The 23,306-nt window shown below is 51.3% G+C and overlaps 7 protein-coding genes across 7 annotated transcripts; 3 read left to right on the forward strand and 4 right to left on the reverse strand.

Annotated features, from left to right (window-relative positions):
- Positions 1 to 408: 408 nt before the first annotated feature.
- Positions 409 to 1,510, forward strand: SAPIO_CDS9259 (Cellulase; the record flags this gene model as incomplete). Its single annotated transcript, XM_016790698.1, has 2 exons — positions 409 to 1,321; positions 1,482 to 1,510. The coding sequence occupies 2 exons, from the start codon at positions 409 to 411 to the stop codon at positions 1,508 to 1,510; spliced, it is 942 nt and encodes a 313-aa protein (XP_016640001.1).
- A 1,717-nt stretch (positions 1,511 to 3,227) lies between these two features.
- Positions 3,228 to 6,778, forward strand: SAPIO_CDS9260 (uncharacterized protein; the record flags this gene model as incomplete). The annotated part of the gene is made up of 4 exons (XM_016790699.1): positions 3,228 to 3,390; positions 3,455 to 3,502; positions 3,573 to 5,140; positions 5,210 to 6,778. The coding sequence occupies 4 exons, from the start codon at positions 3,228 to 3,230 to the stop codon at positions 6,776 to 6,778; spliced, it is 3,348 nt and encodes a 1,115-aa protein (XP_016640002.1).
- A 1,217-nt stretch (positions 6,779 to 7,995) lies between these two features.
- On the reverse strand, positions 7,996 to 10,152 carry SAPIO_CDS9261 (uncharacterized protein; the record flags this gene model as incomplete). The annotated part of the gene is made up of 5 exons (XM_016790700.1): positions 7,996 to 8,380; positions 8,457 to 8,562; positions 8,644 to 9,111; positions 9,316 to 9,458; positions 10,145 to 10,152. The coding sequence occupies 5 exons, from the start codon at positions 10,150 to 10,152 to the stop codon at positions 7,996 to 7,998; spliced, it is 1,110 nt and encodes a 369-aa protein (XP_016640003.1).
- Positions 10,153 to 12,355: 2,203 nt separating this feature from the next.
- Positions 12,356 to 13,763, reverse strand: SAPIO_CDS9262 (uncharacterized protein; the record flags this gene model as incomplete). Its single annotated transcript, XM_016790701.1, has 3 exons — positions 12,356 to 12,825; positions 13,119 to 13,341; positions 13,416 to 13,763. The coding sequence occupies 3 exons, from the start codon at positions 13,761 to 13,763 to the stop codon at positions 12,356 to 12,358; spliced, it is 1,041 nt and encodes a 346-aa protein (XP_016640004.1).
- Positions 13,764 to 14,895: 1,132 nt separating this feature from the next.
- Positions 14,896 to 18,023, reverse strand: SAPIO_CDS9263 (uncharacterized protein; the record flags this gene model as incomplete). Its single annotated transcript, XM_016790702.1, has 3 exons — positions 14,896 to 15,773; positions 15,865 to 17,270; positions 17,812 to 18,023. 3 exons carry the CDS (start codon positions 18,021 to 18,023, stop codon positions 14,896 to 14,898), a joined length of 2,496 nt encoding a protein of 831 aa, XP_016640005.1.
- A 120-nt stretch (positions 18,024 to 18,143) lies between these two features.
- Positions 18,144 to 20,485, forward strand: SAPIO_CDS9264 (uncharacterized protein; the record flags this gene model as incomplete). The annotated part of the gene is made up of 3 exons (XM_016790703.1): positions 18,144 to 18,721; positions 19,532 to 19,774; positions 19,828 to 20,485. 3 exons carry the CDS (start codon positions 18,144 to 18,146, stop codon positions 20,483 to 20,485), a joined length of 1,479 nt encoding a protein of 492 aa, XP_016640006.1.
- An 835-nt stretch (positions 20,486 to 21,320) lies between these two features.
- Positions 21,321 to 22,789, reverse strand: SAPIO_CDS9265 (uncharacterized protein; the record flags this gene model as incomplete). The annotated part of the gene is made up of 2 exons (XM_016790704.1): positions 21,321 to 21,689; positions 21,788 to 22,789. 2 exons carry the CDS (start codon positions 22,787 to 22,789, stop codon positions 21,321 to 21,323), a joined length of 1,371 nt encoding a protein of 456 aa, XP_016640007.1.
- Positions 22,790 to 23,306: the final 517 nt, after the last annotated feature.

A 23,306-nucleotide genomic window follows, 5' to 3' on the forward strand; every position in this document is an offset into this window, starting at 1 on the left:
ATGCCAAGCCAACGTGGCAAGTAATTCTTCATGATTCCTTATTTTTTGTTCATGCGATGCGACAAATAAGCCCCCCACTGTCGTTGTCAACGGTTCAGTAGATCGACGTGGCCCGACATTCCCAGTATTTGGTATATAATATCTGTGATATCGTCAGAATTAAGCATGAATTTCTTCGTCCAATAATTTCCACCCACCTGCCTTGGACCTCCTGAATTTGCGTCACGGGAAGGGAATGGGAGAAAAATATTCTTATGCATTTACTTTTAAGCCTTAATCACCTTACCCGGAAAATGGGTTCGAGATCCCCTCCATAAGAGGATGTTTTTCCTCCTCGCTTGACCAAGGCATCTTACCCGTTGATTCTGTCCCACATTCCCCGAAGGAGTCTAATCGAAGCGGATCATCATGTCTCTTACCCTACATCGCGCCCTACTGGCGGCCGTGCTAGCTACCAGAGTTTTCGGTCATGGACATGTCACCAACATCGTCGTCGACGGCGTCTCATTCGAAGGCTATGATCCGACAAGCTTTCCCTACCGGAAAGATCCACCAGTTGTAGTAGGCTGGGCCACAAAGCAGACGGACAACGGCTTTATCGAACCTTCGGCTTTCGGCTCATCAGATATCATCTGCCATAAGAGTGCCGAGCCCGCTAAGGGTTTCGCCACCGTCGCGGCAGGCGACAAGATACTGATCACCTGGAACACCTGGCCAGAATCCCATCATGGGCCCGTGATTGACTACCTGGCATCCTGCGGCTCGAGCGGCTGTGCGAACGCTGACAAGACCAAGCTTGAATTTTTCAAGATTGACGAAGTTGGCCTCGTGTCCGGAAGCAACCCGGGGAAATGGGGATCAGACCAGCTCGTCGAGAACAACAACAGCTGGCTAGTTCAGATCCCGGATAGCATCCCCGCCGGGGAATACGTCCTCAGACACGAAATTATCGCTCTGCATACCGCCGGACAAACAAATGGTGCCCAGGCTTATCCCCAGTGCGTCAACCTCCGCATCACTGGCTCTGGGACAGACCTTCCCAAAGGTGTGCGTGGCACGGAACTCTACACCAGCGAGGATCCCGGCATCAAGTTCAACCTCTACACTTCGTTTAGCAGTTACGACATCCCCGGCCCCGACCTCATTCCTGGGGCTAAGGCGGTTGAACAATCCTCGGGTTCGATCACAGCGACTGCGAGCGCAACTGCGCCAACCTCGACGGCGCGAGGGGGAAATAGCGATGAAGGTGGATCTGATGACTCGGATGAGTCGGATCTTGACCGCATATTTGGGAATGGGGGTTCGAGGACTTTGGAAGCTGGTAAGCTCCTTTCTCTTTCTATTCAATTGAAGTTGCTCGTGTGCCATACCGATACCTATTCCAAAAGAAGAAGGAGGCCCTGCTCTTACGACAGTCGTGAACAAAGGGATGCTAACAGGCTACTCTCTTCCAGCAACATTTATATCAGCTTTAATTACAGTTATTGCGTCGATTCAGCTCGTTTTATAAAAAGGGTACCTCGGCAGGTGTTATCGGGAGGGATAGATCAGTCGATAACGGAATGGCAGGAAGGAACGGCTTTCACATAGATAGATTTGATTTATTGATAATTTGATATCCAGTATTGTGCTACCTTCTTCTCATCTTATCGGTATTATCTTGGTGAGTTCCTTCAGAGTCGACGTAGTCCACTCCCCGTTGCCCCTTCCCAACCCCTTCTCCTTCCCCGCTTCCAAGAGTTTATCCCCCCAAGAGTTTAGAGTTCAAAACTTAGGAAGGTGCTCTTTCCCCCTTCTTACCAGCCCTCAATTGCGACTTCCATTCCTTTAGTTGCCATTTCTCTGTTTTTCCCCGAATTTACCCTTCATGTCCGCGAGAAGTTAACTGAACAACCATCCTGATCTCAGCAAAACAACCAGGGAATAGGCAAGAAATCACCAACAGCTACCCCTCTTGATTCTGGGGTCTCCCCTGTCAAATCTCGCACAACGTCGAGGGCAATCGACCGCAACGTGTTTCGAGGCAGATATGTGGGGAATCGCCGGGACCAGCTTAGACCGCCGATTGCTAGACGACCCACGACGGCCCGTTGACGAACTTCTTCGATGGCATTTCCACCGAGCTGTTCTGGCAAACATGAGAGGGGCTGGTGAACACGTATTCGAGGTCACTATCCACCCGGCAGTGATATGATTAGGGATATTATGAGTGGTCCAAAGCCGGCCGAGAGGATGGAATTTGAGGTGTTTACGAGGCTGAGTGAGCATACATCTGAAAACGAGTAGTCACCCACGGTGGAAGGGGCCGGTCGTTCTGATGGGCAAGGCATGGCCCGTCAGTTGGATCGTCAGAAAGCTCCGCGAAGGTGGACAGGGAACGTTCATATCGATCATTAGCCTCGAGAGATACGGCTGCGGTGACTTCTGGCACTCCCGTTTGGCGCACTTACGATTGAGTTAAATCATCTCAAAAAGACGCTCTGGGGGCCGTGAGCAGCGTCGCTTGACGGGAACGGCAACTGCCATTATATGGCCATTGCGCTCAGCTGTGCTTACAGGAATGCAGCTGGCGCTCCCCGCTGTGCGACCGAACTACGTACTTCATGACTCTGTCGTCGAGGAAACATGATGCTGGGAAATGAGACGTAATCATGCAGAAACGAATTCACGAGGACCGGATGGAGAGAACGACAACAACCACGGTTCATTCTCGGGTATGTTTGATGCAGTAAGGGGGGATAAAGGGAAACTATTGTTTGCTGTAGTTCGGTGGTCAATGTTCAATCTGATATTAGAAGCATTGTCAGTTCTAATGGTCACTTAACACTGGTCACAGTGGTCACCCTCTATCTCAGTAAAGACATCTTTACTGTCTAGGGTATCTCTTTCCTTTCCAGCAAAGGAATATCCTATATATGTATTCATGATTCATTGTCTATCCTTGGAAGCAGCGATCTTGAAATGTGAAAGTGCACAAGGGGTTCAAGCTATCAAGCATTAAAGCATCCATCCAAGTCTCCTTTGCTCCACTAGACTCTTTCTCCATCCAAATTCAACAGCACATTCCAAAAGTTCATGTTGATATTGGGTCCTGAACGTTTTACTTCTTTCAAACGCAAGAATCTCTCTCAAACCATCCCAACCATCTCTTTCCACCGAATCTCACCATCTCCAAATCCTCGCCCTCCGCTTTTCCATCTCCTGCTCTGCAAAGAGCTATTTCGACAATGTCGATTCCAGCCTATGCCCACCTCATTTCTTCTTTCTACCCCATTGGCAACACACCTGCTGTCAGTTTGACGCAGAGTTTACCTCTGGGAAAGTCTGCTGATATCCTACTTCTTGGATGCGGTGATGCTCGCAATATCCTTTTCACCTCCCGCCTTGATGGTACGTCAGCCAACTTATTCCTATTGGAAGATCGAGTATGGGCTTCTGCTTACTCTAACCATAGACCGCCCGTTGGATATCACTTGCTGTGATGCTGAGGATTCGATCATCGGTTTGTTTCCACTCCTGTTCCCTTCCACAATACACTGTCACCACTCTAACAATGTTGCTCTATCCTGCAGCAAGGACCATCCTTCTCCTGTCGCTTATCATCGATGATGTCAAAGACGAAAGCAGTGGTGACATTTGGAACATCTATTACCACTTCTACCTCGACCATCAATCCCACGACCGACTCCGAGCCCAAGTACAAAAGCTTCTAGGTCTTTCTAGTTCCGTGGAGACATGGAGATCCTCCAAATATGGAGAGCAGATAATATTTTGTGACATTGAAACGCTCGATGGCGTGACCAATGTATGGAAGTTTTACGCCTCCCAGAGTCTTCCCGAGAATCGATCGGCATTCGAGGATTTCTTCAAGACCAGTCTTGAGCAGAGTAGGAAGCTGGCGGAAAAGGAAGGCATCCTCCAAAATCCGAGCGCAGAGAGCTCGTCCGACCTTACTGTTGGGGGGACCGACCACGACGTGGCTAAGTTCCATGCGTATTTCTGGGGTCACGGTACAACCGACCTGGATGCCGAGATTGCTTCCAAGGCAACCATCGCCAACCCTTCGTTTACGACTCCCAATCCCTCTGTGATCCCGCACTACTCCCTCAATCCTGTCCTTGGTTTCCACATTGCACTCGCAGAAACCCCACTCGCCGAGTCTTCAATGGTGCCCCGTCAGACCTCTCATCTGCAACAGGTCGTGGAAGGTGCTCGCGCGGAGTTTGCGTCGTGGTGCCGCTCCTTTAGGAAGCGCGCCGCCAACACCACCACCCTACGGTTCTTTGCGGGAGAGGCTATTGACTTTTGCCATACACTCAAATCCCTCCGCGCCACCGGACGCACCGAACAGGGCAACTTATATCGTACCCGTCTAGGCATGACGCCGACCAGTCTCGATCAAGCAACTTACGGCCCTTTGGGCTCCGCTCCGCTCTTATTCGATATCATCGATACTTCAACCCTCATCGACGACATCGGGGCCATTAACTTGTTGATCGCCACCTCTCCGCTCCTTCGTGGAGATTCGACGGCTACTCTCTATACGGAGACCCTGACCCGGCAGGCAGACTCGCTGCGGGATCTCTACGACTCTCTCTTCTGCGGCCACTTCCCGATGCTGCCACTCCTTTTGGGACTATCTCCCGTAGAGTATTGGACGAACACGTCACCAACGTCTGCGGCGTATGAGGGCCGGATGAGGGTCATGGCCGGTGCTGACTCTTCTGACTCCAAGTCCCACCAGTTGCAGAGCAGACTTAGCTGGAAGAGACCCGATACACCGAGCCATCTCCCGTTATCCTCCCCGTCGATTGAATATCTAAAATTTGATGCACCCGTACTTGCCGACTTGCTCCACGATGTCTACCTTCGAATGTTACCCGACGAAAACCTGGCTGACATGTCGGGAAAGATGAACCTAGACAAATCTCAATCCCTGTCTAAACCCTCTTACCACCGGGCAAGCTACGTTTCGCTTCTCCGTTTCATACAATCCAGGATTATTATTATCGTTGGCTGGGGGAACTTCGTGGATTTTTTGACTGAGCGGATCAAAGACAGCTCAAAGTGCCCCCTATTAGCCTCGAAGTATCTGCAGGAGCTTTCGGCGCAGTTGTATACCCCTGGAGTCTACCCCATCGTCGGCAAGGAGCCTTTGCGAGGGGCCAGGTAGCTTAGAGGCTGGGTCGATATACCGCCAACGGTTTAGGTCACGCTGGAAATACCCCGTACCTTTCTACCACTCTCCACCCATGACGACCCCGTCGATATCGGGAGCGTGCCTGTCCATGGCTCCCTCCACAGCCCGGGTCCTTCGGTGGCTAAGGGATGGCACGATGCTTTTGCGGCCGTTCAGCTCGGGTTTGGAACGCTGTCTACCACCGGCAAAAGGAACAGCAACGACTTTGCTATCCACATCGCCAATGACCCTGACGGTTGGCATGGAAAATCGTCTTTATTCGTGTCGTTCATGGTGCCGACCCGCTCGTTATTACTCGATGAAGCTGAGAGTACTATGGTATCGCTCGATTTGCGGAGTACCGTGACGACTGGGGACAAGCCTCTAGACCGTCTGAAGACAACCTCTCTGGCTGTTTTTGCGACTGCTATAGGCAACGCGAACCGTGCCTACATCACTTGCAACCCTCCAAACCAGAACGGATCGCCAGTTATCCCGGGTCTAAACCGAAACGACATGATTTCGGTGTGCCTAAATCCCGGTGCTGTGACCTCCATACTAGTCAATATCGACGATAAATCCAGAGCACTCTCATCTTTCATGGCAGGTATTTGCGTCATCTCAGACCGTCTCATGGACTTGTTCGACTCTGGGTGTGTTGTCAAGCTTGCAGCTACTTCTCCTGTTCAGCTTCAGGTTTCTCTCGACAGCGAACTTATCAACATTACGTTCCCGTTGCCCGTCATCTGGAAGAATTCTAAGGGCCGGGTTCTGCGAAGATGTTACTGCATCGAGGTGATTTGCCCGGTCGTGACTGAGCCTTCTCGATTCTATTCACCGGCTTATGTATACCCCATCGCCTTTGAAGGCGGAACACCCGTCCTTCGCAACATTCATTACGTCAATCTACAAGCACTCCCCGTCATCGACATTTCCCAACGTGACAAGCTCGAATGGCTGATTGGTCATACGTTCACGATGTTCTCGGCAAGAGAGCGCCGCTTGTGGAAGAACCAGGAACTCGAAGCCCTGAAAGGCGAACGGATCCGAGTGAGCTTCAAGGACTCTCTCTACTCACTCCTAATGCAGTTTACCGGGCTCCGAGGCAGAAAGGCTCATTTGTTTGGGATCTGCGACTCAGGTAACGGTGACGTGCACATCCTCCTGTTTGTGTCCGCGATGCGCCTGGATATTGCAAACCGATCTGTCGTTCTTGATTTGGGCGTTATCGCGCTGTCCGGCAAGTTGGTGCCGGTTATCCGTGAGGCTTTGGCTATGGTGAAGTCAAGCAGGTTATGCAAGATCATGGTGAATGCGGAAGTGATGCACCTCTGGAAACAGCTCCTCCCCGCATTTGTTGAACGCTGCAGGACTTGGAGTCATCGAGGCAGCTGCGAGTATATCGCCGCGGGGAATCGAGCTCCACTATCCGTCGATCCGGGGAAACCTACGCTGTGCACATGCGGGAACGGTGTGTTTCCTCCGGATTTCAAAGTTGATCCACTTAAATGGGATCGTGTGTCTAGACTCGCCGTGCGAGCCGCAATCTCTCCAGTTTTTTTCAGTGCTCTCGTCGAGGACCTCGGTGGTCCTGTCTGAGAGCGGGGCTTTGTTTGTCATGAGACGAAGGTGAAGAGTTGGGGGAAGTTGAGGAGATGTGCAAAGTGTCAGCAGGCGATGTACTGTTCCCGCGACTACTAGAGAGAGGGTTCGGGGGAACATAAGGATCAGTGCAAGGCAGCGAGTCAGTAACTGCTTCTGTTTGACTGGATCCAATGTTATGTTGGTAGATTGTGAGCAATGAGGTTGAAGGATTCATGCTTAACGAAGCACGAGTGAGGGAGACAGAGAGTCACGATGAGTGGGAGAGCGAAGAGAGCTAGGTTTGTGCTTTACTCGCTTGAAGGCGGCCTTGGAGTGCGTACAATACCATGTATATTAGTTATGTATCCTAGCGCCTGTGGATTAGACATGGATCGCATGATTTCCAAATGCAGCATCCCCGGGTGCCCATGGACCATGGTATCGGTATTTCACAATTTTCGCAGCAATGCCCAACTGAAATGTAGAAAAAGAACCCAAAGAATACAAGCGTAAGCGCAGACTTTCGTCCTTATAATGCCAGCCAACCACAAACTAAGGTAACCTTAGCAGTGGCTAAGATGATGGGGAGGAAGAAAAGGAGAGCGCTTGGGAGCTGGGAGCACGCGAGGGTAAAGCAGACTGACACCGGTAACGTTCCTCCCTTCGCTCCCACTTTCCTACTTCATCTCTCTTCTTGTGCCCTTGTGTTCCCATCCGGCCCTCAACCCTTTCTCAGCACTCATATGGGGCCGAAACACATCGAAGGCACTAGTGGTTTAGTGGTAAAATTGGTCGTTGCCATCTGACGTGCAGCTTCGACTAGCCCCCGGTTCGATTCCGGGCTAGTGCATGAAGTCTTCTTTTTTCCTCTTTCTCTTTTTGCTTAAGTCTCTTCTGCCCTTCAACGCGGTTAGCTTGTTTTTATTGTTGCCTATAATTCACCTTGGATAGATGAGATATAGGTACCGGGCGTCTTTTTTTGTGACGAGCTGGGGGCGGAGTCATGAAGTCGTGGCCTGGACTTCATGTATTCGCCTTGCATTTCACGATGAATTGTAGTTTGAGCGTTGCTCCTGCGAGCTAGTGTCGCTTCGTACAAGCGAATTGATGATCATTGTGCTATATAATTTGTATAACACACTATTCAAATCATTGAATCAATATATATCCCCGTCACCGTCCAACCTGAAATGAAGGTGTATCAAAGCTCTGGAATCTAGACCACAGCTGGTTTAAGCAGGGGGCAGAACAGCCTGCCCAACGACCCAGCCAGAGTTCCAAGCATACTCGGTGATTCCGGAAACCTCAGTTCCGTTCTGCAAGTAGACGCGCAGGACAGGGAGGGGAATCGCCGCCACGCGAGATCCCGGAATAGAACGCTGCTGGAAGCCGCCATCGTACCAGCCTCCGCCTCCGTCCCACGCCTTCTCCTTAATCAAGTTATCCTGCGTGGCGTAGTACAGGCGGATACCGAGGCTGCTTCCGCTCTCGCCCCACGAAGTCGCGCCAAGGGAGGCCCGCGGGGATTGGTTGGAAATCTTCAGGCCGCCGGTGTACCATCCTGACCCATCCCACCCGCTTTCGATGACATTGCGGTTGGTGTCTTGGAAGTAGACACTAAGACGAGTCAAGGTCAGTATGTTGCTCAAATTGTATATATGGTCACTCTTGTGTGAACGCAACAGACACTTACCGAATGTGGTAGGGGCCAGCGCCCCAGCTAGTAGCAGCAATGGCAGTGCCAGGCAGGGCGGCACCAAAATTGGCTCCGGCAGTCCATCCAGTGCTAGGGCTATCCCCTAAAAACAGCAAAAGAGTCTGTTAGCATTGAGACGTCTAGGAATCTGAGTGGAACCGAAACTAAGTGAAGGAACACTTACAAACCCACTCCTGGATAGTATTGTCGTGATTCTGCGTGTAAACGCGGACGACAATGTTCTTGCCAAGAAAAACGGCACCAATGGACGAGTACGGAGCCACGTCCTTGACGAAGGCGCCAGTGTACCATCCTTTTCCGTCCCAACAGGCTTCGCGTGCCTTGTTGTCGGCTCCGACATAATACACGCGGATGTACTGGAAGCCAACAGAGGTGGCCGCGATAGGAGTACCAATCTTGCCGGTGGCGATCACGTTGTCGGGCTTTCCGCCGGCCCAGCGGCCCTCATACTGGGCCTCACGGACACCGCCGTCCAGGGCCGCCTCATAGACGCGGAGGCTGGAGTTGTTCCTGATGGCAGCGATGCCCGCGGGGAAAGAAATCTGAAGTACACCAGACATTGCGAGTTGTTGGTTTTGAGGAGAGAGGGATTCAGAAGAGTAGTTTGATTTGGCAGAACTTGTGTCTTGAGCTGCTCGAGGTTGTTGCCTTGGGGAGGTCAGGATATCAGAACCATCGAGGGGAACTGGTGGCATATTTATATTCGAGCTCTCGTCTCTTTCTCTATTGAGGTCATCGACACCCGATTGAAGCCGTCCATTCTTCGAGCATCATCTAGGCCACCTTCAGTTTCTCTCCTCCGCTTTCACGCTCTCTCCCTCGATGTGACACTTACTCTGACTGATGAGACCATATTTCTCGAGCTGTCGTCTTCTGCTCTTCTCTCCACCCCGAAGTCGATCACCCTTCGTAATTTCAGCAAATATCATCCTATACTTCTTGATGAGGAATGTGGTCGCTTCCGTCATGGAGCCCAGGCTGATGATCATTAGCCAAAAAGCGATGCCATGGCTTGTGGCGGCGAGCTGAAGGTCGTCGTCACAGCGCTCAAACTAATATATTGCAATGGAATGTTGCAGCGTAACTCCCGCCCTTTTAAGCTCGTGCGAGTTGATTGCTTTCACTTGGAGTTGCGAGTAATCGAGTGCCGATGCAGTTATGCTGCAGCTGATTATTGCTGACGGCAGCAAATAGAGGCGAGCTGATATGCGGCCAAACGGCCAAACTGCTGAACCGAGGCCAATGAAGAAGATTTCGCTCAGAGCACGTATTATTAGGAACCGACCCTTGCTTTCGAGGACTGTCTTTGGTAGTTCGTCATTGGTGAATCGGTGGGTGATTATCCCTTTGCTACTCGCATCATAACTGACATGTCTGCTCCCGTCAACGGCTGTGAGTGTGGAGAAAACAATGCAGTACTAGTTGACGAAACTATAAACTTCGTCACTGTTTTATTGCTCCCGAAAGCTACTTCTGTGCGAAAAGAATCATGCTGTGTTCTCCGCTCTGTCCATATGTTGGGCTTGGGATATAAACAAGAACTGATCGACCACCTGGTGGAGACTGCTCACATCCACAGCTAGCCACATGCTATTATTTTTAGTATTTTCCACTGGAAAGGAACCCCTCGCGTTTCGTATGTATACAGCTATTACGATACTTACTCGACCATGTTCGTGCTCGAGTGAATTCTTGATCCAGTTGCGTTCCCAATGTGTCCGTCGGGATGACGAAGAATCCGAATCTGACACCATATCCGATTCCAGAGGCACAACATAATAATATCCTTAACGCATTTAGAATTCTCACCTCAATAAGCCGCCTGCAAAATTGATAAACTGAAAGCACGCCTTTACCCTGGGAATCCTAGAAATGTCCTTTCTTTGCGAGTCTAGCCTTGGACGACACCGGCACCATCCCCTTTCGCCTTGAAAGCGTCGATCCCCTGGTTCTAAAAACCACGTCTCCCGCAGTACTCGTGTACAGTTGTATACCAGTCGGTTGCTTCAGGTTCCACTCCGGAGCATGACTCTCGGCCAGGGTTAGCCCGATGTTGGCTTGGGCCTTCCCCACTTTTGACGATGATCAGCTCAAAGGGTTACTTCATCCCAGTCTGTTGAGAAACCCGAGTGGGATCATATCGCGGCAACCAACGGGATTGAAAATGTTAGGGGCAATCACAAGAACCCGTCGTTTGGCCAGTACCTCTCTTGCGCCGCTCTCCTTCAGACCAGTTCCACAAGTGTCAGAGGCAGTGCCTTCAGTGTTAGAGTGTTTCTAATATTCTGACAGACCGCTGGAGTTGACGGAACAGGGGAACTCCAGACCTCAGGACTCATGACAACTGGAAGCTAGGTCCACTGGAGCAAAACTCGCCTATTGTAGACGATCCACGGGGAAGAAATTGAACCATTCGTGGGGAACGGCTCAAGAGCAAGACAAGAGTTGTCATCTGAATAATTCAATCGTATATCGTATTTACTGGGCTTGTGGATCGTGTCGTTCGTGCTTCAGGAGAGAGGAATTGGGAGGTAAGGAAGAAAAAAGAGAAAAAAGAGAGAAAAAAAAGAAAAAAAAAACGAAAAGAAAAAAGACTCTCCCTCGGGGAATCGAACCCCGGCCACCTGCGAATTGTTCTATGACAAGCAGGTATCCTGACCACTAGACCAAGGAAGATGTTTGATGCTACGTTTCTGGCTTAGCTCGCTTGAACAAAGTTCATTTCGCACCTTGTCAAGAATAGTCTGCCCTAGAAACGACAAGTTGAGGCATCCTGTCTGCCACCTTTTACCTCCGGATCCGGGACTATTTTGTATTGCAAAATTCACATCTGTCATAAGAGCGGGAAATTGACGACAGCTTCTAAACTTGATTCATCCTCCACTCCGGGAGCAGCTGCAGCCAGCGCAGGGCGCCCCACCCTGGGAGAACACCACCAGTACGATCCTGTTTGCAATTTTGCTTTCCTCGGCTGCGGTTGGCACCTTGGCACAACCTTAAAACTTCAATCTACCTTCAAGGGAAGAGACATCACATCCACCTCTGCAAGCGTGGCCGCCTGCCGCCTATCGTAAAGAATCTTAACAGCATTGCGACCCATACGGCGCCCCATTTCCATTGTATCAAGGACTTCACCGCCACCATCGAGTGCAAGAAGCCCGGACGCTATTTCGATCAGGGCGGGAACCGGAGGCTGCTTAACGAAGTGATGAAACGCACTGCGCCGCTCCTCCGGTGAACCCAGAGAACACCTTGTTCTTCAAGCTCCCGTCTCCTTGCCGCAGGATCGTGGGCTAGCATCTTGACAATTTCATCACCCAGAAGTAGCCTCTCGAGATAAAATTGTGTATATGTATCCGTCCTGGCAAGTGTCCCACTGAAAATCGGCGCAATCACACTAGTGGGATGGTGCAGGAAGTTTCCTATCGAACACTAAGAATAATAGCATCTTTAGATGGGTTCGGTACTGTGGTGAAGGTCCGTTCGGAGATCCGCGTGAGGTTCTAACTGTTCTCCCCGAGATTTTTTAGGTTCATGATCAGGGTCGGCCTAGCTAGATGGTGGTGAAACCCAAGGGTTCGAGTACATAACCCGCAAACACGCCAAGTGGCTGTGGATCATTTGAGAAGCTTACGCTGAGACCAGAGGTCACGGTGCCGTCAATGGTTTCGAAGATAGGCTAGTAAACACATGGATCCTCGAAGAGGAGCATCAGAGTTCCTGTACGATGTGGGAATCATTACACAGGTGGCGTCCGGGCAATGGAGGGAACATGGTAAAATACAGTTTTAATAACCTTCAAAAGAGGACCATCAATTTGCCTCATTGCGTGGTGAAAAAAGATAGAACAAGCGTCAATACATTTTCCCATTCCTTCAAAGAATTATACATGGGCAGCTCGAGCCCTCGCGCGGCGGTTTCTCGGGGCTCGGTAAACTATTTTGGCGAGCTTGAAACTGCTGCACTTGCTCTTTGGCCATGTTCAATATCTCTTCATCAGTTTTACCCTCTGCGTTATCTCTGAACTTTTCGGCCTCTCTCAGATCCTGCTGTTTTTCAATGAGCTTTTGGTTTCGGCTCTGTAATTCTCGAAGAATCCACTCCACGCGTTTGAGAAGCCTCATCTCAAGATTGTTAAGGCGTGCTCCAAGATATGGATCTGGTATCTCCACCGTCAGAGAAGGCACGCTATGCCTTGTTGATCGTGTCATGGCGATGGCCTGTAGAGCGCAGGCCCGCCTATCGTCGAGAAGAGTAATAGCCTTTTCTTGGAGCCTCACAACTCGCCTTTGGGATTGCAGCCCCTCTTCATGCTTCTCCATGAATGTGCGTGCACCGCCGAAGGCTAGGAAGGTGGGTAGTGCTATTGCACTAAAGAAAAAGGGGCTGAGAAGAAGCCTAGCGATGGGCACAAACCAACTCAGGATCGTGTATATTACGGACTTCTCATTGTCCATTGACCTTTCCAGCATCTGTAGGTCATTTTCCAGATGGTCGGTATTCATGAGGGCTTGCTCCACCTAGCTTGCAGTGGCCTCTAAGGATGAGGTGGTTTCGGGAAATTCTATACAGTGTTGGCGCTACCATACATATGGCCTATTCTGGTAAGGGTTGTATTTTGATGGGGAATAAGCGTACCCTCTGAGCCAAGTAGCTCTTCGCCCAACAGTCTTTCCCGCACGTTACGCGTCGGGCTGTAGTCGAACGATGAAGTAGCCGCTTTCGCAGCAATCCGGAGTGGTTCCATGACCTTTTTGAACTCTTGATCTTCAGAACTCGAGAACTTGCAGATCCTAGTATGGCTTCGGTTCGGATAGAACTTTCCATTCTTGTCCGTCGGGTAGCCCGAGAATGGAAGAGTCTTTTTCAACAACCTGGCTACATGTTATATGATACTGCTCACCATCGCTTTCGGGCCAGTGGACGGGGACTTACTATGCCGACACCTGGCTCACCAATCGTCTCGCAGACACTACAGAACATGTAGGCACCAAGCAGTGGTTTGAATGCTTCGTTGAGCTTCTCATTGTAGGCAGACCCCTCCTCTATGCTGGTCAAGAAGGATGCGTTGTAACTTCCTGTGTAGAGGCGAAGAATATCGGCGGCGATCCTTCCCCACGTAGCTGCCTTTGTTCCGCGATGAGGTACTCCAAAGAAGAGAATGCCGTAGGTAAACACCCAAGTGGTAGCGTAGGTGCCGTCGCCATGGTATGCCAACGCTAGAGCGCTTTTGACAATGATACCGCCGAGGCAATGAGCGATGAATATTATGGGACGGGTCATGGCATTACCCTACCGTGTGGGAAGCAATAACGTCAGCCAGGGTATCTTGAGGGGGGATAGACCAAACCATTCATAACTAAAATGGACAATAACCGACCTTGCGTTCCGCCTTCAGGCAATTGAGCAAGTTCATTGCCTGCTGTTCGACTCCGGCCGTGGATGCTTCCAGCACAACGTTGGCATTGTATTCATACAACAGTATTCTCGCGTTTGGGAGTTCATGTGGGAGTATATCCCTCAGCCAATGAGTTTTGGATTCCAGGTCGGTCCAGGAGTTGTCTCCATGGTTGCTGTTATTCACCGTGTTCATCCCGTTTACAGCAACTATGCTATTCCAGAAGAGTAAGACATCAGGATGAGATTCGCTCTAGAAGTGGCGACCGGGGGCATACTCTAGCTCCGGGTCCGAGGCTGTGTAGATTTCTCGAAGCCAACTTGTGTTCCCGTGACACATTACCCCCGGTCGGGAGATGGGTGGATGGCCTGGCCATCACAAGAGCGTATCTTGTAGGAACTAGAGGACAGGACGTGGTGATCGCGCTTGATGTTCTGGATCGAGCTCATCGGTGATGATGAAGGAGACCGGCACTCCAGGTCCAAGAGCGTTCCTTAGAGATTTGTTGATGCCTAACAGTTACCCCGCTCCTTGACGCCCCCTTCGAACACAGAGGAAAAGGCAGACAACGCCGGAGGCACAAATGAAAGAGGTAAAAGCATTCTTTCGGTCTGTCACGTGCGTCGTTGAATGGGTAGCAAGTGCTGGTGGTCGAGATGGAGCCTTGTTATGTAGACACTCGTGCAACATGGCAGCAGTCAACCGAGCCGGGTTCACCGGCTCAAAAGCAGGCCGCGGCAGGTAAATTAATCTAGCCTGACTATTTACTACTGATAGCCTGTCTCAGGGAAGTTTTCTATTACCTACCGCCTACAACCGCCTCACCCAGCCTGTTGGGTGTCGACAACTGCTTTAAGAGGTTATACTAGCTTCTGTAATCCGCTGTAGTTGGCATTTGATTGTGACTTTGCTGTTAGTTGCCGACGTTATTGATGTGATCTACTCGAGAACTTTTGATTATTACAAGAATACTCTCCAGTGGCACTCCCTACAGGCCTAGAGTAACCTTCGAGATTATTAGCCGAACTGAACATCACGTACATAAAGCCCCAAGATTTTTCTCCACCCAATCACTTCCCTGAAAAGTAGCAATGTTGGCCTTTCCATTCGGTTAAGAGAACTTCCTGTTGTTCTCCCCTTTGAATTTCCCCTTTCAGTCCTCTCTTGCTCCTCTTCCTCTTCGACGTGTTGCTCCTCGACCTCTGCCTCATCCTCATCCACTGATTTGTAGCAGAGATATTTGTCCGTCTCCTCAGAATCCTGAAATACCGCCTGCGCATCGGCATCTTTTCTAATATCTATGCAGACCAGGTGTTCGCCGTTCTCATTAACGACTTTGAGGACGATAAAGCCGCTAGCCAGCACAGTCGACAGAGTGGTTGGCACGTCGATAGAAAATCCGCCGCTCCCCTCATCAGCCTGTCGAAACAGGGCGTTGTACGGGCCTCTAGTCTTGAGTATGGTCTCGCTCTCGCCATGGAGAAGGTACAGGAGGATAGTTTGTGGGGGGATTCCGCTTACGTCTTGCACCTCCTTGATGCTAGAGCACACGATACGGCCGCGGAGAAAGTCGTGCCACGGCCACTGGTTGACGAAGCGCGATTTGGCCAGCACGACGAGGAATGCTGCGAGAAGCCAGCTGAAGGACGTGATCTGGAAAGGGTCTACGCCGTTGATTTTCGCCCCGACCGAGAACGGGACTGCCATGGCGCCGCAGACAAGTAAAGCGGCACCGAGTATGACGCTGACGACGTAAGACCGGCAGTTGATTGTGATGGAAAACTCGTCAATGACCCAGTTTTTCATAATTTCTTGTTCCCGCCTGTATTCACCGAGGACGTCCCGACTATCTTTGGCCGCATCAGAATCAGTTGGGAGCAGCGTGTTGGTCCCGGCTGCTCCGGTGGCATTAGCAGATGGACGAAGTCACACGCACGTCACAGTAGTAAGATTGAGGGGTATATGGTTTGGGGGGTAGGACCTTACCTCGAATTCCATGCTTCAATGGGCCCTCAAACAGGGAGCGGCAGAATGGATCTTGGTACTTTCTTTTCCCGAAGGATTGCTGATTGCGCCGGAACTCCTCGGTCGCAAGTTGAAAGACGGCTTGGAATTGTCGCGGTGGAGGCTCGAATTGTAGGATGGGCTCGTCGTCTTCTGCCCCGAGTTCGAACAAGGTCGAGACAAGATATACCGCCGAAGCCATTGTTACAGCTGAGCTTGGCGTAGCGAGCGTCTGCGCGACGACGAGGGTTACAATATCATCCATGTTCGTAAGATCGTAGGCTCCTTCAGGCTGTATCGATGTCTCCCCCTCGTCGTACCATTTCCATGTGAATCTAGCCCCGACCTCGCGTCGAGCGAGACCGATCGCTTCCCGCTGCATAACACCCCTTAGATTCGTCATCATTAGCAGCACACCGCTGTAAATGAATGAAATCTGCATGCGCTCGCTGGTACAACTGAGGTGGCCTCGCCGATTGTTGCTGACTGAGGTTGTGAAGCCGCTTAATCCGGTTCGGTAGACCAATTGACAGCTCTCGAACCCCCCAACGGGACCCTTGAACCGCCGGCTCTTGTCCTCGGCCAATCCATCGACGACTGAGTAGAACAGGGCCTCAAGTTCCCCCCGGAAAAACTCCTTTTCCATGTAGTAGTGGGACGTAAGGTCGTCCCTTTCGTTGAGCGCTAAAATCTCTTCTTCCCAGCCTTTCTTTCCCTTGGCAGCCTTTTTCACTTTCACGGATACTGCGTTTGGCACAAGTCCGCCCGACACAAACTCGTCAAGGATATCTTCTCCGGTGGCCAAAGATATCCGGGCGTTTTCAACTGGGTCGTATGCCGTTACTTTGAGCTTTACTGCCCAAGCTGCCAAAACGGCAAACATGTCTTGCTGCCAGTATCTCCCAACTGCACAGCGGACCCAGTATCTCGCAATTGTGCCTAAAACGTAGTCCACCATGGCGTGGTACAATTCTCGATTCCGGGACGGCGGCTCAAGCAGGATGGGTTGGTTACCCTCGATTTGATCTTCATCCGCAGCGTATCGGCGCAGCAGCACCTTCCTTGAAAATTTGAACTGTTTGATAGAATCCGCCAGACTGTTGGCCCCCATTTTTTCAACAGCAATCTGAGAGTTGTCATGGGAAATGATGGCAAAGTTACACTGGACCTGGTCAACAATATTGGATATATCGTGGAAGTCGCCTGAAGATACTCCCTGGAGGTGGCCGTTACTGTCAAAGAGGTAAGGCTCCTCTCGAGATGCCGATTCAACTAGCTTTCGGATCTCCTTGCGGAGAAGTTTGACGTATTCCTCATTTGGGACGCCATACGGTTCGCAGTCGTCGAATTTTTTGAGGTCCTTGAGCGTGCAGGTCCCCATCTCGTATCTTTTATAGTTTTGTGTTATGTTGAAGATTCTTTCCTCATTGAAGTCGAAAGGCCTGTCGCTTCTGGAGACCAAATTCCTTCGAACATGCTTCGAACCTCTCCGCGGAGAGCTGGCATGGCGTGAGGCCAGGTGGAACTGAGACCCAAATGCATCCACCACCCCTCCATCGATCGCCGCTTTCTCTGGATCTCCAAGTCGCGTTGCTCTAAACAACTTATTCATGCTGAAGAAATATGATTTTGTAGGCGGCGGGTTTTCTCCCTTCTTTTCTTTTCTTTTCCTTATGACGGACCGTTTTATGCTGGGTTGAAACTACCTCCTGAGGCCAACTCACCGGACTAGACAGAGCCGGGGAGGGAACCAGCTTTGTTTAGTGTGTGGCTAACACAACGCCGGACAGACGTAGCCCTGCCCATCATATACTCATCGCGACAGGGCTTGATTGGACAAGTGCAGCTCATCTTAGTACGCTCTCGCCGGGGGGGACGTCTGGTGCCGCCATTATGCCAGTTCTCCGGCGAGAGCGCTGCGCCACATACTTCGTAATCAGGCGGAACCCCTTAGATGGCCAATAACCTGCCGACAGCTTGTCACCGTCCTCGATTAGGATGGTTATCGCGGCCGACTGATCCAATGAAGAGGCCACCAACTCATCGAGGACACGCAACTTGAGACGGACGAAGCCGTCGCCAAGCCTGTATTGAAAGTTGCCCGGGGGCTTGGCTTCCCTCAAATGATTAGAAGATCTCATAAGGTAATCCTCTTGGAGGATGTCACAATTGCGGAAACCGCGACACTCACGACAGAAGCATCACTTCGCAATTTTTTTGAGTAGCTAAAACTTACAAGCGCAGGATACCTGAAGTCCAATATGTCTATTTCCGATTACAATAAACTCCTCTCTATCAGGAGCCATGTAGATGATTCCGATAGCCAACCAACCCCAAGCATTTCGGACGAGCAGGCCGATACATCCGACGATGAGGGGGCTTTCGGCCCAATGACACCCGCAGATAACGAAGGCTCCAAGGCGGCTTTCATCGATATAACAGAGCGAGAGCGATCCTACGGAGAGCCTGTCGTCACACCAACCAGCTTTTATGCCAAAGGAGGTGATAGAGACAAGCCCTATAGAACTTACGCACTCCTTCTGCGCCGGAAACTCCAGGAGGATGGCCAACGGCGCTACAACCAGCTCGAGATACGGTCCAAGTTCATCCAAAAGGCTCTGCAGAAGCTCCTGGTCAACTATAGCTACATCAATCTTGCCACCACACCGATTGTTATCCGTGAGCCGTACGCGGCACTCTTTCAACACCGTGAGGAGATTCGAGAGTACGCGAAGTCGAAGACGCAAGGCCCGGACCAAAAGGCCCACATGACCCAGCTGGTGCAATTTATGAATGTTAACCTCGCCAAGCTGGAGAGGGAGTACCAAATCTATGCGCCGTCAAGTTTGTCGACTTTTGACCTCCTTTGGGCTTTTTTCCGGCCAGGGACTTTGGTGGTTCACCAGACGGACCATTTCAGGGAATGTCGCCGCGTCATTACGACGGAGACGAAAGTGGTGGAAAAAGGTCGCAGGGTCTTTGAAATCTGGACATGGTCTTGGGATTATAATGGCATTTCATTCGGACCGTCGAGGTCAAGTTTGCGAATCGACGAGTTTCCAGGGGCCTGTAAGCTCACCGAACTGGAAGTCTTTCCTCTCGACTTGATACCAGACGCTGAAGCCATCTCTCGAACTCTTATTGAAAGAGGGCAGAAGTGGCGCGAGTGCGTTCACCTTTCCCATCGGGATTATTGTGGTATATTTACCCTACCCTGTGCCAGGTATTATCCTGTCTGAGCAGGAGCCATAGGCTGACTCGATCCGAAAACAGGACTCGCATGGATGGACAAAGAAACGACAAGTAGTTTTAGGGCAGCCGCAGATATGAGCGAACTTGTACCCATCCATGTATGGTCCACTATATGTTGTCTCTGTCGTTTTTTTTTCTAACACCTAGGCTGGTTTAAGGTAGACGGAAGGGTTGTTCTAGACTACAATTCCCATGCGGAAGAGAATTATGCACTTGCGACGGTTCTATACGGCACGAACGGTCCGATTCAACCACAAATCCACAGGCGTTCGTCAAGCCCGTCGCTGCGGACCTGGCAGGCATCCCAACTTCGGAGGCGTTCACGTAGCCCGAGCCCTGACCCGTTGCACGAAGCGAGCGCCGAGTTTCTGAGCCTAACGAAGTGCTATACTAATAGCGAGGACTACGAAATCACAGATGACCAGGCTTTGCTAACTCCAGCTCGGTTGAGGGGCTTTTCTCTCAACCACAAGATGTGGGCCTTCTTCCTCGTAGATAAGGTGACGCCAATCAAGTGGATCCAGAATCCTCTCCATCAACTCCAGCTCAAGCAGTCGACCAAGAGTACGATTGAGTCTCTGGTGTCTCATCACTATCGATCTGAGAAAGAGCGGGACATGATATCGAGAAAAGGCAAGGGGTTGGTCATTCTTTTGTACGGAACGGCAGGAACAGGCAAGACGTTAACTGCAGGTACGCCCCAACCTCGCTCAACTCCCAAGCCAGTGTTGTCTTGCAGAGGCTTACTATCTGGGCTGAACCCATCCTTACAGAAACGATTGCCGAGGCAGCTCATTTGCCTCTCTATTACGTCGGGGCCGGCGAGCTCGAGCGTAACCTCATGGATACGGAGCGCAAACTGCAGCGCGTACTCGACCTCGCTCGAGCCTGGAGGGCCATCGTCCTCATCGACGAGGCCGACGTCTTCCTCACTAAGCGCAACCTCGACGATGTCGAGCGCAATGGCCTCGTGTCCGTCTTCCTGCGCGTACTCGAGTACCACGAGGGCGTCATCTTCCTCACCACCAACCGTATCAACGCCTTCGACGCAGCTTTCATGTCGCGCATCCATCTGCGCATCAAGTACCCGGCCCTCGACGCGCCGACGCGGGCAAAAATCTGGCAGACGGCGTTGCAGACCGCCGCCGCCGGGGGTGCTGATCTGGACCAGCTGGACGACGGAGCGTGCGAGGCCCTGGCGGAGAAGTACGAGCTTAACGGGAGGGAAATCACAAATCTGGCGAGGACGGCTCATTCCATTGCCAGGTCTCAGGGGCGAACCCTCTCGTTGGAGCTAGTGGAGAAGCTGTACCAGTTGAGCATGTATGATACGGATCCGGCGACAGATTAGTATCAGGTATTCCCGGAATATATCCCCCCATGTACGACCAAATTAAGGTTTCAACGCCCACTTTGTAGCTCTCGCATGAGAGTACATCCGCCTCGAACACCGGCAAACCATATAGACCTGGACCGCCGAATTGGTCTGGATTCCAGGATGGATCATCAACTGCCTCCGCAGCCTGCAGCTCCACAGAGCGATGCTATTCTCAACAAGTCCCATTGTAGCTTCAGAAGATCGTCCGAGATTACGGCTGCGGGGTTATCAGAGGTGGTGTCGAAAAGAGACCCACCGAGGAGGGGATTACCGGACACTAGATTCCTCACGGCGACGACACTCTCCTCCTCGGGCCAGGTCAACTTCTCTCGGCGGTCATTGGCAAGGGCGGACAATTTGTGATGGACGGTGACACTGTTTTTCTTAAGTCATCGGAGACGCATTCTGACCTCATTAGAGAGGTTGGCCAACGGGTTCGGGCACGAAATAGGCCTTCCCCCACCAGTAGTGGAGTGTTGGGTTTAGGCAAACCGTATTGTGGTCCGACGATACTAGAGTCTGCCACGAGGAATGGCCGCCTTACTGTCAGACTACCGCTAGGGCAAAATAATAGGGTAACGCTACCCAACTACTCCAACCCTATCTTGCAGGTTATCTAGGTTCCAATTCTTAAAAAATTGGGAACTTCATCACCAAGTTATCGTAGGATTCACGACCAAACTATACTGGACGTACGTACACACCTTCCCAGGAAGAAGGCAAATGAACACTAGATACGCCAACGCAGCTAATAACCCAAGATATCGATATCGCCAACCGTCCCAAACTAGCATTGCACATCCCGTTTTCACTCCTCCACTAGTCGCACAAACTCGATAAATCTCGGCTGTCTCTGAGCCCAAAGCCTCCTCATACGCCAACTTGAAAACTGCCAGATATGCTCAATAAACTTGGGATTCAGCACAGCAATGTTCGTTTCGGGGTCTTTAACGATGAGTTGTTCCTCATCTGGCCAGTTCACCGTCAAGGCGTCGGAAATATCCCGTCCGAGTCCGCCCTTGTCGACCTGGCTGTGGTATGAGACGAGGAAGTCCCGGAGGAGCGGCCAGGCGATGAAGTCTACGCTGACGGGATGTGGCCGAGTCCGTTGGAGCTCGGAGGGTCGGAACCACTCGGGGATATCATGCCATGTTTCTATCATAGGATCGATATGCCACTGGATACGTGAGATCGAGGATGTCAGCCTGTGAATTTTCCAATCGCGGAGGAAAAGGGTCGGGGCCAAAGATAGGAAATTAGGTGGGCTTCACATACTCGAAGTAGCCTGTAAAGAATAAAGTAAATAGCTATAGAATCTGGTAATGATATAGGGCTCGTCCGTCGCATGAGCCTGCCAAGCACCCGGACAATTGGGTTGGAATCCACGTCAATCAATAATAGATTGGCCAGAGACGGTGACCGAGGATATTTCGGCACGTTGCGAGCCTGTCCGAGCCGCGAGATGTGGGCTTCGAACAGGAGCTGAGACACCTCGCGCTCGAAGCATTCCGTGTGAACGTGATTGAGGAAGCAGCACAGACAGTTGAACTGCGTTGTGCTAGAGATGGTGGGGGATAGGAAGAGGGGAGGATCAGCAACCAGCTTGTCCAGAGCCAAGGCGTCGGCGTGTGCGGGAGGGAGAGGGTATGATGCGTGTATCATTAAAGACGCGTCCAGCACATGATGGATGTAGTCGTTGGGTATTACGTCGCTCGTAAAGTCACCCGGTATATAGGTTTCTTCATATGTCATAGTGTTATCAAGACCGTCGCCATCGTCACGGCCACTGCCGCTTCCTTTGGCCTCTCCAAAATCTATCGTCTGCAGTGTCGTTTCTGGTGCTTCGGGGCTCAGTATATCCGCGATATCCGGATAATAGGGGAGCTGAACTTCCTCCTCTAACGTCCCTGATTGGGAAGCCGCTGCAGTAGAGAATTCATATTCGAAGCCCGTACTACTTCCACTGGACGCCACCGATTCGGCCACGACCGGAAATGCGCTCGAGTCTGAGTCTGGTGTTAATTGTAGGGGATGTAACAGCGGTTGCGTCGACTCGTCAATGGGTCGGCCAACTAGGTTTTCTGTCATAGTCTTTAACGCATCATATCTAGCCCTTAATGCTGCAAGTTCGTTCTCAATCACGGTCATGCGCTGTCGATTCTTCTCTCGGCTGGCCCTTTGGCTCTCCCTATCCCTGGCACGCTTCCTTTCCAGCTGCGCCTTGGTGCGAACCCTCTTCTTGGGTGTTGGGCTTAGTCCAGTCTGCGGATCCGTCATGGCTGGGTGTGCTTTGTCGATCAGAATGGAGGATTGTCGAGAGTGTCGAGAGTCGGTCTCGAGTTATAAGGTGGGGTCGTAGAATGAAGGTTGAGCTCGACGATTTGTGGGGATACAAATAAACTCGACACAACTCCGGGGTAATCGAGTCTGAGTGGTCGGAGAACCCTAGTTGCCTGAATGCACTGCACTATTTAGGGCTTTAGAGTGCGGGGAAGCTTCTGAGGTTAAGCCGAAAATGGAACGCTCCCCCTGCTAGCCCCTAACCGGATGGTTCGGGGAAGGCGAAATAACCCAGCTCCCTGGGCCTCGGGTTTATTCGTGGAAGGACGTGCGCGTCGTTGCGACTGACCAGCACATCTGTCTCTCACTGACACTCAATGTACGCAGCGCCATCTCCAAAGCGCGAGGTGAGATAATATCCGGCTCCGTTCGACCGGGTCAAATAACCCCCACCATCTCTGATAGTGTTGATGATGCTGAGACCCGGCATGCCATTCAATGCCTTAGCTGTCAG

The sequence above is a fragment of the Scedosporium apiospermum genome, assembly GCF_000732125.1.
Source record: "Scedosporium apiospermum strain IHEM 14462 chromosome Unknown SEQ_SAPIO_0132, whole genome shotgun sequence".
NCBI classification, from domain to species: Eukaryota; Fungi; Ascomycota; class Sordariomycetes; order Microascales; family Microascaceae; genus Scedosporium; species Scedosporium apiospermum.